Source organism: Dasypus novemcinctus, chromosome 19 (genome assembly GCF_030445035.2).
Source record: "Dasypus novemcinctus isolate mDasNov1 chromosome 19, mDasNov1.1.hap2, whole genome shotgun sequence".
Taxonomy (NCBI): domain Eukaryota; kingdom Metazoa; phylum Chordata; class Mammalia; order Cingulata; family Dasypodidae; genus Dasypus; species Dasypus novemcinctus.
In genome coordinates, this window is record NC_080691.1 from 19,455,583 (window position 1) to 19,470,181 (window position 14,599).

Below are 14,599 nucleotides of genomic sequence, written 5' to 3' on the forward strand. Positions count from 1 at the left end.
GCACACAACAGACACAACGAATGCAAACAACGAGGGGGTGGGGGAAGAAAGAAATAAAATAAATCTTTAAAAAAGAAAACAATCTGGAAAAGAAAGCGAGAGAACGATCAGAAGAAACAGAATTGTTGCTTTTGTTAAGAGTGAAGGATTATACGTGATTTAACAATAGTATCTTACATTTTTTTATATGTGGTTTCTAAATTGATGAAAGACTTTTTTTGAAAGGAAAAAAATGCTTCTAGAAAACCAATTTTGTTGGTCATTTCGTGCCTGATTATGGTTCTGTTGAGCCGCAAGTCATATATTATACATCTCCATTACTAAGTGTTCGGCTTAGTGATGTCGTCATAGCTGTGCAACCGTCACCACTACCCAACTGACAACATTGTCTTCTCATCCCGCCTGTACCCATTGTAGTCTGATCATGTCGTGAGGTTCTTAGTGCTCAGTCCACGGGCTGCCAGGCTGACACGTACCTTGTGCCGACTCGGCAAGTCCCTGAGTCTGCCCGTAATAGCATGTGCATCATCTAATGCACACCGCAGGACGACTCGTGGGCTGGGCCCTGCTTTTATGCCTGGGTTACAGACCAGGATGCTCTGAGACACTGGGTGGCCCCAGGACAGGCCCGCGAGGGGCCCAGGGGGGGCTTTGAACCCGCACAGCCCCAGCCTGTGCCCCAGCCTTGCCTTATGCAGCCCTGCTGTGCTGCAGTCCACAAGCCTCTGGGGCTGATTTTAGGATCCTTTATCTTCCTCTTACGTGCGCAGCAAACCCTGCGGCTGGGGCAGAAGCAGTGAGTTTGGAGGGCTGGGCGAAGGGAAGGCTTCGCACAAGCATCCTTGAGCAGGCTTGGGGAGGAGAGGAGGTGTGCAGCCAGCTGAGCTGAGCCCACCTGTTCAGGAGCCCCAGAGCCCCAGGTAAGGGAGTGCAGCCTTTTCCGCAGGGGAGCTGGGTCAGAGGGGCTGGGCCAGGATTTCCATCAAAGGTCGGCCATGCCCCCTGGTGGATCTGCACTCCCAATGGAAAACACAGCTGGATCCGTGGGGCACAGAGCCAGCCACGGCAGGCGGGGTCATGTTTCTCTCGCAGCCTATGGTAAAGATCCAGTACTGGCTGGGGGGATAAGAACCTGGCGCTGGCATTCGGTCGAGATGGATTCAAATCCCCGCTCTGCCACTCGCCACCTGGGCATTACCAGGCAACTCTATTCCCCAGACCTGAGTTTCTCATCGGTCAGATGGATATAATGGAAGTTTCACCTCAGAGTGCTGTTCCCATCATTAACTTCAGATCAGCTCTGCATAACACGCTTGCCCAGTGTCTGTGCTGAACCGCTCGGTAAATTTTTTTTTTTTTTCAAAATAGCAGTTTATTTTTTTGTTAGAGAAGTTGTAGGCTTACAGAAAAATCACGCGTAAGACACAGAATTCCCATACCACCCTATTATTAACTCTTTACATTAGTGTGGTCTATTTGCTACAGTTCATGAAAGGACATTTTTATAATTGTACTATTTTTTTTTTATTTCTCTCCCTGTCATCCCCATTGTCTTCTCTCTGTGTCCATTCGCTGTGTGTTCTTCTGCATCCGCTTGCATTATCCGGCGGCACTGGGAAACTGCATTTCTTTTTTGTTGTGTCATCTTGCTGCGTCAGCTCTCCATGTGTGTGGTGCCAGTCCTGGGCGGGCTGCGCTTTTTTCACACGGGGCGGCTCTCCTTGCAGGGTGCACTTCTTGCGCGTGGGGCACTCCTATGAGGGGGCACCCCTGCGTGGCATGGCACTCCTTGCGTGCGGCAGCACTGCGTGTGGGCCAGCTCCACACGGGTCAGGAGGCCCTGGGTTTGAACCCTGGACCCTCCATACGGTAGACGGACGCTCTATCAGTTGAGCCATGTCCACGTCCCTAATTGTACTATTAACTACAGTCCATCGTTTATGGTAGGGGTCACTATCGTACAGTCCTGGTTTTTCTTTTTTTAAAATTTTTATTCTAGTGCCATACACACAACTTAAAACTTTCCCTTTAAACCACATTATGCTATGTAGTCCCGTGCTGTTATTTCCTACCAATCGGCGGCTGTAATTGGCAAGAAGAGAGCACTCTGCAGGCTTGAGCCACTCCCGGAGTCGCCGGGCCTCCGCTCCCTCACCTGGTTTCTGGGGTTGTTGCAAAAATTAAGTGAGACGCTGAAACTGAAAGACGGTAGCTTTGATTATTGGGTTCCTCGGGCCATTTATTCAGCGAATGTTGACCGGGTCCTGCGTGGAGTGGGGAGTGGGGCCCGAGGACCTCCTCCGTGGGCTCGCGAGCACCACGAGGGTTTGTCGCGCTGCCGGGTCTGCAGGCTGTGAGGGTTGGTGGCCGCTGCTGGCGCTACATGAGAGCGACCTTGGAACGGCTGTAAGGAACAAGCTGGGCTCCGAGTTTCCCACGGCGGCTGGCGCAGAGCCCCCAGGTCGGGCTGCTTATGACGCCAGGGGCGTGCTCGCTGCAGAAGTCTGAAGTCCAGGCGCCAGCAGGGCCCCGCCCCCTCGCAGGCTTTCGGGGGCGCCCCTTTTGGCCCCCGCGGCTCCTGGAGTTTGCCACGGAGCCTGGCCATCCCCGGCTGGTACAGGCATCTCAGCCTCTTCACCTGGCCTTCTCCCCGCTCTGGGTGCAGCTCTCCCCTTCTTCCGAGGACACCGGTCATACCGATAGGCCCGCCCTGTTCCACTGTGACCTCCTTGATCTTTCCTAATGCCATCACTAACAATCCCACTTCCAAATAACGTCACATTCTGAGGTACTGGGGATGAGGACTTCAACGTGTCTTTTTGGTGGGCACAGTTCAAACCCTAACATGTTCTAATAAAAAGGTAGTGATAAAATAAACACGAAAGAAAAAATATTTAGTTATGACTCTAAAGTTTGAATGTCATGGAACTTTCCTATCTTGAAATCGTCTTCTTTTGACTCGTCCCCCCGTCCCCAGCCCCCCATCATTTAAAGATGTGTGGAAGCCTTTCTTAGCTCCCGGACTAGACGAAAACAGGTGATGGGCGGGTTTGGCTCCGGGCAGTTTGCTGACCTCTGGTTTGACCACCCTTTCAGGCCGCCTGTGAGGAGGCCACCACCTGCCTCTTGTTTTTGGTTGGGTTTGTTTGGTTTTGTTTACATGCCCCAAGTCTCCGTGGGCCACGTCTTTGTCACTGAGTTAGTGGGGTGTGGGGGCTGTCCTTATCAGATGGGGTTTGCCTCTTCTAGCCGTGGTCCTTATTTTGAGTCCCAACAGGAGGCGCCAGCTTTCCTAAGAAATCCCCAGGGATTGGGCTGTCCCTTCTGACCATTTCCTCTCCACCTGAAGCACTTAAGTGTGGCGTGGGGTGTTCTTTCCCCTCGGCTGGACTTCTGGAGACATTGTTATTCCCATCGGACAGATGAGGAAGCAGAGCCCTGGAAGGGTCCCGGTTTCCCTGGGGGCTTGTTAGTGGGCGGGGGATCCAGGGCTCGCACCAGGGTTCCTGCCTGCCGGGCCAGAGCCCTTCTCCTTCTGTGTGGGACATGGTGGGGGACTCGGCGGTCTCCGGGGAGAGGAGGGGCTGGGCTCCCCGAGGAGGGAGCATGCTCCGTTCAGCCCTCGTTTGTACGTGACGTTGTGTCACGCCTGGACAGGACATAAAGTGAATAACATCCAGCAGTCCTTTATTCCCTCAGCATACCGGGCCCCTCCTCTGTGCCAGGTCCTTGGGACAGACGAGTGAGCAAGACAGACGGGCCTCTGGTCCAGTTTTTAGAACTGTGTATAGAGCTAGTGGTTGGGGTGGGGGGAGGGATGACAGCGCAGAGACCCATTCATTTATGTGCCAGAAATGGGTCAAGTACTTTTTTCATTATCTGATTTAATCCTCTCAACCAGCCTATCAGAAGATGGCACAGAGGTTCAGAGAGATCAAGTAAGTTTCCTGGACTTACAGACTAGAGAGGGAGACGACTCAACACCTATAACTAACTACGAGTACACCTAGTGCTGTGAATAAACAAGGCCTGAGGTGCCCTGCTGAGGGCTTCTTTTGTAGGCAATAGGGAGCCATGGAAGGTCTTATACAGAGAGAGGAGCATCCATGGTCAGGTCTTTAGAAAGTGCCTCCTGGCAGCATTGTTGACGATGGGCAGCCTGGAGACCCCTTAGGGAGCTCTTGGGGTCACCTAGGAGAGCAGTCACAGCAGATTGTACTAGGGTGGAGGCAGTGGTGATGGAGGGAAAGCTTGGTAAGAGATTCGGGAAGGGAAACAAACCAGATGAGGCCATTGGATAGACCTGGAATAAGGGGTGAGGCATATGGAGAGCCCTGGAGGAAGAGTGGGGATTTTATGGGTCATCCAAGTGGGATCTGGAACCCTACACTGGCAGCAGCCCCCAACGTATGGATTCCTCCCGCAGGGAGCCGGCGGCTGGTGGACGTGATGGACGTGAACACCCAGAAGGGCACGGAGATGAGCATGTCCCAGTTCGTGCGTTACTATGAGACGCCCGAGGCCCAGCGGGACAAGCTGTACAACGTCATCAGCCTCGAGTTCAGCCACACCAAGCTGGAGCACTTGGTCAAGCGTCCGACCGTGGTAGGCCCCGGCCCCTGCGCCGACCCCTTCGGCCTCGTCTCCTTCCTCATCTCCTTCCCCCTGCCTCCCCTGCTGCCCGGGGCCTGGCGAAGGGGGCGGCCGGGGTGGGCACGGCCCAGGCTGGCCCCAGGGAAGGGCTGGGAGGGGGTTTTGTTCGCATGCTGGTCGGGGTGGGAGGACGGCGCCTGAACGCGGTGAAGCGGGCTGACGGAGGTCCGGGGCGAGCGGGGGCCTCGTGCCCGGCGGGCAGGGGGAGACGGGACTTCTGACGGCAGTCTGGCTTTCAGATAGACCTGGTGGACTGGGTGGACAACATGTGGCCCCAGCACTTGAAGGATAAGCAGACGGAGGCCACGAACGCCATCGCAGAGATGAAGTACCCCAAAGTGAAGAAGTAAGCTGGGGGCGGGGGGCGTGCAGTAAGGGAGGCGTCGGGGCTTTCCCAGCCCGGGGTGTGGGGGGAGGCTGGCAGGGAGGTCCTGGACGCCCAGAAGGCGTGGCCGGGGCCTGGGAGCCGCTCCCCTCCTGGGCGGGGCCTGGCTGAGGCCACAGAGCGGCGAGGACCCCGGGAACCCCGGGGACCCCGGGGCTGAGGGGCCTTGGTGCGGGCAGCTTGGCCTCTTGCTTCTCTGGAAGGCAGCAGCTCTGCTTGCTGCTTTGGGGCTGGAATCTCCATCCCCGCCAGCTCTTCCTGGGGTCTGGGATCCAGCGGGGGGTGAGATGGGAGTGTGTCTGCCTGTCCATCTGTCTACTCCGTCCGGGTGACAGCATGACCTGGTGTGGGCATTTTCAGGGGACCCTGCTTTGGGGAGGGCTGGGGAGGATTCTGGTGTCTTTTGGTCCTTGGTGATTTGGTCCCCTGAACCCCTTTCCTGAAAGGAGTCCTGAGGCCTCTTATTCAGCAGACGCCCTTGGGGGCTCCTTGAAGAGGGAGGGGGAGGGCGAGGGGCTGTCTTCCCACTGCAGGGTCACTGAGAAGGCTCGAGGCTGCTGCGTTCAGCCCCCTCCTTGGGCAAGCCCCCTCCCAGCGAGGAAGCCCTCTCGGGCGCTCCCACCATCTCGGGCCCCTGTGTTTGGGTCTTGGGCCGTCCCAGGCCTGGCCACTGCCCTGGGCTTCCTAGAAGAGTTGGCTCTGCCTGCTCCGTGTCCACGGAGCGCCGCTGCCGGGCATGCCGGGAGCCTGAAGGCTGTCAGCGGCTCATGCCCAGCGTCTTGAACGCCGACCGCGTGCCAGGCTTCCTGCCGGCCCAGGCGCCCCTCGAGGTTTTGCTTCCAAGCTCAGAACACCCGTTCCATCCGTGGCTGTGTTGAAGGCAAAAGTCTGGGCTAAGGGAGGCTGGGGGAAGGTAGGGTTTTTGACTCCTTCCCAGTCCAAGGCTGGGCGATGGCAGCAAAATTTACAGGGCCTCTGGGATGGGGAAGTGGAAAGAGGAATAAGAATTAACAGCCCCTGGCCCGTGGCAAAGGCAGCAGAGTGTTAGGGGTAGCTGCCTCCCGGGCAGAGGGCAACACTCCCTGGGAGGTGAACACCGGCGGGAGGAAGCCTTTTGCCTGGTGGCATCTGGAAGGTTTCCTGCGAGGGACATGGGGGTGTTCCAACTGGGCTTTAATGGACCGAGGTGCTGGGAGGGAAGGGGGAGGATGCAGGCAGGGGTGAGCAGAGGACGTGCAGGGATCCTGAGCCAGAGGAATGGGCGTAGGGCCCAGAGGTTAGTTAGAGGCAGATTACCACTCTCATTCATTCGTTCATTCATTCATTCAGCAGATCCAATTGGTGCTAGGAGCAGGGAATGCACTGGAGAGAAAGCCAGACAGGGTCCCTGGCCTCAGGGAGCTTAGAGTCTGTGGGGAGAGAGAGACAGGTGGCAATCCAGCAATCAGAGCAACCAAGGAAATGGAGCAGCTGTGAGGGCCAGGCAGAGGCTGGGGTGCCTGGCCCGTCCGGTCAGGGAAGGTGCCCCAAGCCGGGGGCTCAAGAGCGCGAGGGTGTTCATTAGGCAAATTGGACTGGGAAGAGCTTGCCCTGTGCCCAGAACCTGGCGGGAAGTGGGGGCGCAAAGAGGACCTGTGGAAGGGAGGGGCCAGCAGGGCTGGGGCAGAATGAGTGAGGGGCAGAGGGTGCCGGCTGGGGGAAGGGGGCGGGCCTTTGAACTAAGAGCAGAGGGAACCCCCTCAAGGGCTTGGGCCGAGGGTTTCAGGTTTGATTTCTGGATTGTCCTGCTGCTGTGTGGAGAAAGGACTGAAGGGAGTGGGACAGAACAGATAGGAAGGAGTGACTGCGTCATCTCGCTGAAGGAGGTGGGCAGGGGAGATGAGAGGCCCCGCAAGGCGGGGAGTGGGCTCGTGTAGGTCAAATAGACAGTATCGTGCGGCGTGGATTTCAATAAATTAGTGAAATTTTGCCTCCCTGAGATATCCAGATATTTATTTTACTGAAAGAGTCCTTGAAATAGAGCAAGCTCTATTATTATGCTTAGAATATTAATTACAAAAATAAGAGATGGGTTCTTACAGTTTTCCAGGACCCATATGCTCAACATACTGGCTGGGCTGTGTGTGTGGCAAATAGATTTACAAACCCCACCAGTGGCCGTAGGAACTTGTGATAGGAGATGAACCTTGTTAGGAAGGAAATTGTCACCTTGGAAATAGTCCATTTGTTCCGCTGAAATGAATGCTGATTTCAGTTAATAAGGTAGGTAGAATTCCCAAAACGATGAAGTCCCCTGGGACCACAGAATGGTTCTATGGAATTTAATTAAAATGACAGTGTTTCCAGAAGTCACAGAGGCTCCAAGCTGGAGGCACCAGGAGAGCCAGACAGCTGATGGCCCAGCTGACTGGAGGCTTGCAGGCGGGAAGAGGGAAGTGTTAGGAACACGTGGCTGCCTTCTGTCTGGCTCCTGGGTTTATGCTGCTCGATCGTGGTGAGGGCTTTAGGGATTATTAGTGGGTTTTGGTTGTGAGAATGAAGGTAAGGGGTGGTGACGAGTCGAGGGAGGAGGTTGCAACTTTTTGGGAAACTAAAGATTTGCAAGGAGTGTAAGTGTGTCGTAGTTACCTATTGCTGCATTTACTGAGTGCCTATCATATGCAATATAATATTCTGAGTCCTGTGAACAAAGCAATGTCTCCCTTCTCATGGAGGGAAGAGACAGGCAAGCAAACGAGTGAACAAATATAATTTAGAAGGCAACAGTTGCCACGGAGAAACATAAAGAAGGGTGAGGGTGAGTGAGTGTTCCCCTCACTGTGTGTTTCTCCCATTGTGTCCCCTCTGTCATTCCCTGGCACCAATGTTTCAGCTATATAGAACTGTTTGTCTTAGGAAGTTCCTTATAGCTGTATAAACAGCAGTGGTTATTTGGAAATATCCCTGTATTAGGTATTTATTATTGCGTACTAAGCCCCTAAATCTAGTAGTTAAAAAACTCAGGCAAGACAATAAACATTCTCTCATAGTTTCTGTAGGTAGCAGTCTGGGAGTGGCTTAGCTGGGTGGTCATGAGATCCTGTGGACCTGGGCTGCCCTCATCTGAAGGCTTGCCTGGGGCTGAAGGATCCACTTCCAAAGTGGCTCTTGGCTGTTGGCAGGAGGCCTCAGTTCCTCACCACGTGGCTGCTTGAGTGTCCTCACAAAATGGCGACTTGTTCCCCAAAGCTGGTGATTCAAGAGAGAGAGCAAGGAGGAGGCCATGGTGCTTTTTAGTTTTTCTTTCTTTTTTTTTTTTTTTGTCATTCTGAGGTCATAGCCCACAGTGACTTTTATGACCTAGTTTTGGAAGTCACAGACTGTCACTTCTGCCATTTTCTACTCATTAATAGCAAGTCAAGGGAAACGGACTTGGTCCAGTAGTTAGGGCATCCGTCTACCACATGGGAAGTCTGCAGTTCAAACCCCGGGCCTCCTTGACACGTGTGCAGCTGGCCCATGTGCAGTGCTGATGCGCATAAGTAGTGCCCTGCCACGCAGGGGTCCCCCCCACGTAGGGGAGCCCCACACGCAAGGAGTGCGCCCCATAAGGAGAGCCGCCCAGCGTGAAAGAAAGTGCAGCCTGCCTAAGAATGGTGCCACCCGCATGGAGAACTGATAACAACAGGATGATGCAACAAAAAGAGACACAGATTCCCATGCTGCTGACAACAACAGAAGCAGCCAAAGAAACAAGACGCAACGAATAGACACAGAGAACAGACAACCGGGGTGAGGGGGGGAGGGAAGAGAAATAAATCTTTTTTTTTAAAAAAAGCAAGTTGAGGGAAACGGATGTAGCTCAAGGGATTGGGCTCCCTTCTACCATATGGGAGGTCCAGGGTTTGATTCCTGGGGCCTCTTGGTGAAGGCGACTGGCCTGCGCAGAGGGCTGGCCTGTGCAGAGAGCTGATGCAACAAGATGACACAACAAAAAAGAGACAGGAAAAGACAATGAGAGACAAACAAACCAGGGAGCTGAGGTGCCTCAGGCAACTCTCTCCCATGAAGGAAGGTCCCAGGATTGGTTCCTAGTACCTCCTAAAAGAGAAGAAGAGAAGACAAACAGACACAGAAGAATTCACAGCAAATGGACACAGAGAGCAGACAGTGGGTGCAAGTGGCAAGAGGATGGGGAATAAATAAATTTTTTAAAAAAGCAAATCCAACCATACTATAAGAGGAAGGAATTAAGTTCTACCTCTTGATGGGAGAGTATCTAAGAATTGTGGCTATATTTTAAAGCCTCCACAATCTCCCAGGTCTATGGCCTGGACGTACCTTTTCCACTTTGGACTGATGGGTATTTGTAAACAGTCTGCAAAAGAATTAGCTATCTCCTGCTTATCTGCTACTATAGCACACAGGCTTGCAGAATCAAAATTTGCTGGTGTAGTGAAGATATGCTGTGGTTTGTAAGAGGTGAAAGAACCCAGCAGCCCAGGAAAAGGGGGACCCCAATTACAGCACATTTGGCCCCCAAATAATTGAGAATTGGCTACATTTTTCTCCTTGTGGGTGGCAGGAAGAACAGGGGAAGTTTTTTTGTGTGTAAAAAGCTGAAATCCAGTTCTGATGGAAGTGGATACAAGTTTCATTCATGGCTTTTCTCCTCTCTGTTGGCCACGGCAAGTCTTTCATTGCCTCCTAGAGACTCACCTTTCCCTTCTACAGAGCGGGGACCGGGTTATCCGTACCCTGTCTCCCTCACGAGGCTGTGAAAAATGAAGCCTTCAGTATATGAAGATTGTCATCCGTGTGGGAGACAAGGTGCTTGTCGTTTGTGACTTCATGTAGAGAGAGACCCTGGGCTCCAGTTGCTGGGGGGCATAACTCTTCCAAATTTGCATAGAATGTCTGTCTCTCCAACTCCTTTTTACCTGTTAACTCAGGTAGGTTTTCTCAGCTGCCATGTTTGCTGGTAGGCCTAAATGATCATGCCTGAATAATGTATCAAACGGGAAGTATATCCAGACTGGCTGTTGAGGTCACACTGGAGTGAGGGGTGGGCCCTATGCTTCTGGATTCCCAGATTTTCCTCTCCACCTCAGTGCCTCCTTAAAAGAGGAACAAGTAAAGCCAGCATCCTCTGTGAACGGCCCCAGATGCTCTTTTGGACTTGGCATGCCATATCTAGCAATATCGAGAGGCAGGTGATAGTATTTCCATTTCACAGATAGAAACTGAGGTTCATAGCAGTTCACTGCTGTGACACTTGTGGATAACTGGAGAGGCGGGCCTTCAAAAATTCAAACTTTTTTTTTTAATAGTGTGGCCAAACCACATTCATCTGGGGCCTGGTTTGGAGTTACAGACCCCTGGCTGGTTTGACAGATGGGGATGCTGAAAGGATGAAGATCTGGTCTACTGCCACGTGGCTGTTTAAAATAATCACAGGGGTGGTGGCTGGGTGCTGCACTTACACAGAAGAATTGGATGTCGTCCCTGCCGTCAAGGAGCTGAATTGAGTCTGTGTAATAACATTCCTCCTGTGGGCAGCCTGGTCCAGCTGGCCGGGGCCTTCTCATCTCTTAGCTCGTTGAACCCCACTGTTCTGTGAACTTGGCAAAAGCCCTTGCTCAAGGACGATGACCTGTGCTCAAATCTAAGATTTGGATTTATGCAGAATTATTATTATTTTCAAATAGGCAAACATGTACAAGGTAAAAAATTCAGCCAGTTCCATAAAGTTCACAGTCTGACCTGGGGGACAGACAGTTGGGGAGGTGCTAAAGGGTGAGCCCGCCCATAAATGACACCAGGAAGTACCACCCAGGCCCCAGTGGGTGACCACCTACAGACGGCTCAGGGTGCTCTTCTTGAGACCAGGGATTAGAGGACTGCCTTCAGGGTGAATGGGATGGTGCATGTAAACAGCTGTTATCAGGAACTCTTAATATTGCCCAGTAGCCCCAGGGGATGCAGTCTGACCTAAGAAGCTGTTTCTACCCCTGCAGAGGCTCTGTAGCCATCTCCTGCCCCCTTGTGGTTTGGGGGAAGGGAAGGGTGTGGGGACGCAGTGGAAAGAGTTGGAGGGCGGTGGCCCTGGTTTGCATGCCCGGGGGGGAAGGTGGGTCTTCTGATTTGCTCCGAATCCCCTACTTCTGCCGGAAGTCGAGTGGTTGGTCGGGCTGCCGCCTCCAGGTTCTGCTTGCTAGAGGTGGGATTTGCCCCAGATCTGGGGAGAAGCGCTGCTCTTCACAGACAGACTGCTCAGGTCAGATCCCAGCTCTGCCAGTGACTAGGTTAGTGATCCAGGGTGAGTAACTGAACCTCTGAGCCTCTGCTTCCTCATCTGGGCAATGGGGGCAGTCCTGGGGATGCTATTAGCGTTATGGTGCTAGGTCCCTTATATTCCCACGGTGATTCCACGATGGCGTTTACAGCCCTCTAAGGGGGCGCCTAGGGAGAGGACAGCAGAAGAGCATCTCGTAGGGATGAGGAAATGGGCCCAGGGGGGCAGGCGCCAAGGTCACAGCTAAGCCCGAGCGACTGCCCCCACTCCTAGCACTGGTTCTTGCCAAGCCTGCTCAGGTGAGCTCCAGGGGCTCCGGCACATTTAAGAAAGGGGCACTTTGCTGGGTTGTCAGCCCCAATCGCCGGGCAGCGCCCACACTGGTGGGAAACGGGGGTCCCCGGGGTCCCCGGTCGCCCACCCGAAGAACGGGGGTGGCTCCCCTTGGGCCCCCACGCGGTCGGGGCAAGGGGGCGGCCGTGGGCGGCGGCGGCGGCGGCGTCCCCTGGCGCTGGCGGGACGCGCTTCCCTGTCGCCACCGCGGCCTCCCTCCGCCTCCCTGGCGGCCGCCGCGCCGCACGGGTGTTCAGTTTCAGCGCGGGGATGAGCGCAGGCTGCGCCGGGCTCCCCGAGGAAGGAAGGAAGCGAGCAAGGGCTCGGCTCGGGTCGCCGCGGGGCCCGGGCGCTCGTCGAGCCGCCGCCGCCGCAGGGGCCGCGCGGGAGCCGCGCGGCCGAGGGTAACCGCGGGCGCGCCGGGCGGGGCCGGGCGGGGTCCCTGCTGTGCGCGCCCGGCGGCCCCGGGCTGCCCGTGCGCCCCGCGCCTTTGTGGTGCGCCGGGGCGGGGTGTGGGTCGCCTCCCGCCCGCGCGGCGTCGCGGAGCAGCCCTTTGTGTCTCCCGGGGTGTGTGTGAGTGTGTAGTGTGTGTGCGTGCGCGCGCTGCCGCCTCTGGCCTGGGCACCCGGTGCGCCTTGCCAGGCCCCATTCCCCCCCGCCAGACCTTTGCCCGAGGGGACGCAGCCGGGGGAGTTGCGCTAAGTTGGAGCGAAGAGCGCGGGTGGAGCCGCCCCGCCTCCCCAGACTCCAGGCTGCTCCCCAAACTTGGCGCTGCAGGTGCAGCGCCCCCTCCCACGCTCCTCCCCAGGCACCGGGGGCTTGGGGGACAGGAACCGCCCCCCCCAAGTGTTCAGCTCGGGGGCTCCCGATTCCCACCACTCAACTTGGAGGGTGCCTCCTATACCAAGCCTTCCGGCCCGGGGGTGGCGGGGCTTTGGGGAGCGCGTGTGCTGGCCGGGGGCCGCCGAGGCGGAAGCGGGAGCCGGGCCTGAGGGCCGGCGGCGCCGAGAGCTTAGCGGCCGTGGCACCGCGCCGGGGTGCCCATGTGACTGCGGTGCGCTTTGGAAGAGGAAGCTGTAGAGGTCAGTGCAAAGGCGTCACGCCAGAGCGCGCGAGCCAGGGGGAGACCCAGGGCGAGCGCCGGGCGGGCGGCGGCGGGGGCTCGGACAAAGCCGTCCTGTCACCGCCTCCCTGACCGCCCAGTGCCTGTCATCGCCCTGCGGGAGAGGCAGCCCCGAGGCCTGGCGCTGGCCGGGAGGAAAGGGACTGTGGGAGGAGGGGCGCCTCCGGGAGGGGCGGGCCTGGAAGTGGCGCCCCCAGCTCCCCCGGGCCTCAGTGGCTGCGGGAGGGGTCCCGCAGGGCGGATCCGACCCGGGCACAACTTGGAGAACTTTCCCTGCACTGCCGGCCTGCAGCTCGTAGGGCCTCCGGTTTTCGACACGTGCTGGGGAGGATGGTGCGGTTTAGCCTGCAGGCCTGGGAGCCAGGTCCCCCTTGTTTCTTCTCGGGTCTGGGTACCTGGGTGGGTCCCTGCTGCAGCTCAAAGGCAGCACGTTCTCCTTGCTCCACTCCCCCCTCCCCCCCCCACACACACTTAAACTGTTTTCCCTTTGACGGTGTTCTGGCGGGGGGTCGAAATCAAGGTTAGGCGAAAAATTAGAAGAAAACGACGAGAGGTGGCTTTAGGAAGATGAGGACTAATATTTTGAAGTGGTGCTTGGAGAAGTGGCCGGGGTGGTCCGTGGGCTGGGAGGGTGCGGGCTTCAGCATCGCACCCCTCCGCCCCCAGTGCCTTGGGGAAGAGGCTCAGCCAGGCCTTCCGACTGGGGCCGGGGCTGGGCCGCGGGGGCTGGCGGGCGAGGTGCGGAGCCGGGAGCCCGGTCTCGAAGCACCCAGCCGAGCCCGCAGCCCGCGCCGGTCGCCGTGACAGCGCTGCGCTGTCCTGTGCTGTCAGCTACACCCCTCCGATGGGGTTGCTAGGCAGCGGGGCTCTGATGTGCGGGCAGGCCTTCTGATTTGTCAGCCTCCCGCAGACACATGGTTAAGGTTCCTTCCAGCCTATCCGGAGGAGGGACGCGGGGCACGCCGCCTGCATACTGCCGAGCCCCGGGTGCACCTGAATGTGAGGTGCCAAAGGCAGCCCGAGGGAGGGGGCGCCTCCCGACCAGCTCTGCCCCACACCCCCCCCTTACCTCCCCTGGGGCTTGCTGCTGGCTCCTCCCTTGCTGTCCCGCCCCATTCCTCCCCTCTTCCCCAAACCATGGAAAAGCAGCGGGGGAAAAGAGGTCAGTGGGGTAAGCATGTGTGTGCGTGCCTCTGGAGGACCCCAGGTGCACGGCAGGAGGCGGTGGGGTTGCTGCGGGGCTGTGCCACTGCGGGTGGGGGCGGGGGGGGGCCCCTGGCACCGCTGCCTGCCAGGCCTGGACTTGGAAGCCTGCTTCGTCCCCCTCCTGCCTAAGCTCTGCCCCCCCAGGAGGGCAGCATGGAGGGGGAGGAGGGCGGGGACTGGCGGCTTCTGCCAGGAAGGGTGGGCTATCTATATCTAGCTCGAGCTCCGGAGGAGGGCTGCTGGGTTCTTGCTTCCCGAGTGCACCCCTCCTCTGGCTACCCAGTGCCTCCCTCCACCCCAGCCTCTCTCCCCGCACTCCCCCACCCCCTCTAGGGTCTTCTCTTCCACCCTTTATTTATCTTTTAAAGGTGGTACCTGGTATCAAACCTGGGACCTCATATATGGGAAGCAGGTGCTCAACCACTGAGCTGCACCTGCTCCCCTAAGCCCTTCACTTTTGTTTTAACAGTGCTATTGAGATATAATTCATACAGCACACAATTCACCCATTTAAAGTATGCAGTTCAGGGGATTTCTAGTTTGTTCACAGAGTAAGAGTTGTGCAGCCATTGCCACAATCAATTTTGGAACATTTTTATCACCCCAAAAAGAAACCCCTGCTCCT

The 14,599-nt window shown here is 56.5% G+C and overlaps 1 protein-coding gene across 3 annotated transcripts in view; it reads left to right on the forward strand.

Annotated features, from left to right (window-relative positions):
- The window catches only part of KDM2B (lysine demethylase 2B), a 142,096-nt gene that overhangs the window by 39,965 nt on the left and 87,532 nt on the right, over nt 1-14,599 (forward strand). For 2 of the 3 annotated variants that reach the window (XM_058281345.2, XM_058281346.2), the window contains exons 5-6: nt 4,427-4,605; nt 4,893-4,999. In XM_058281345.2, the coding sequence (XP_058137328.1) occupies nt 4,427-4,605; nt 4,893-4,999 (286 nt within the window). Of the gene's footprint in view, nt 1-4,426; nt 4,606-4,892; nt 5,000-11,900; nt 12,050-14,599 lie in introns of those variants that run through there. The other variant, XM_058281347.1, reaches the window with a different exon arrangement.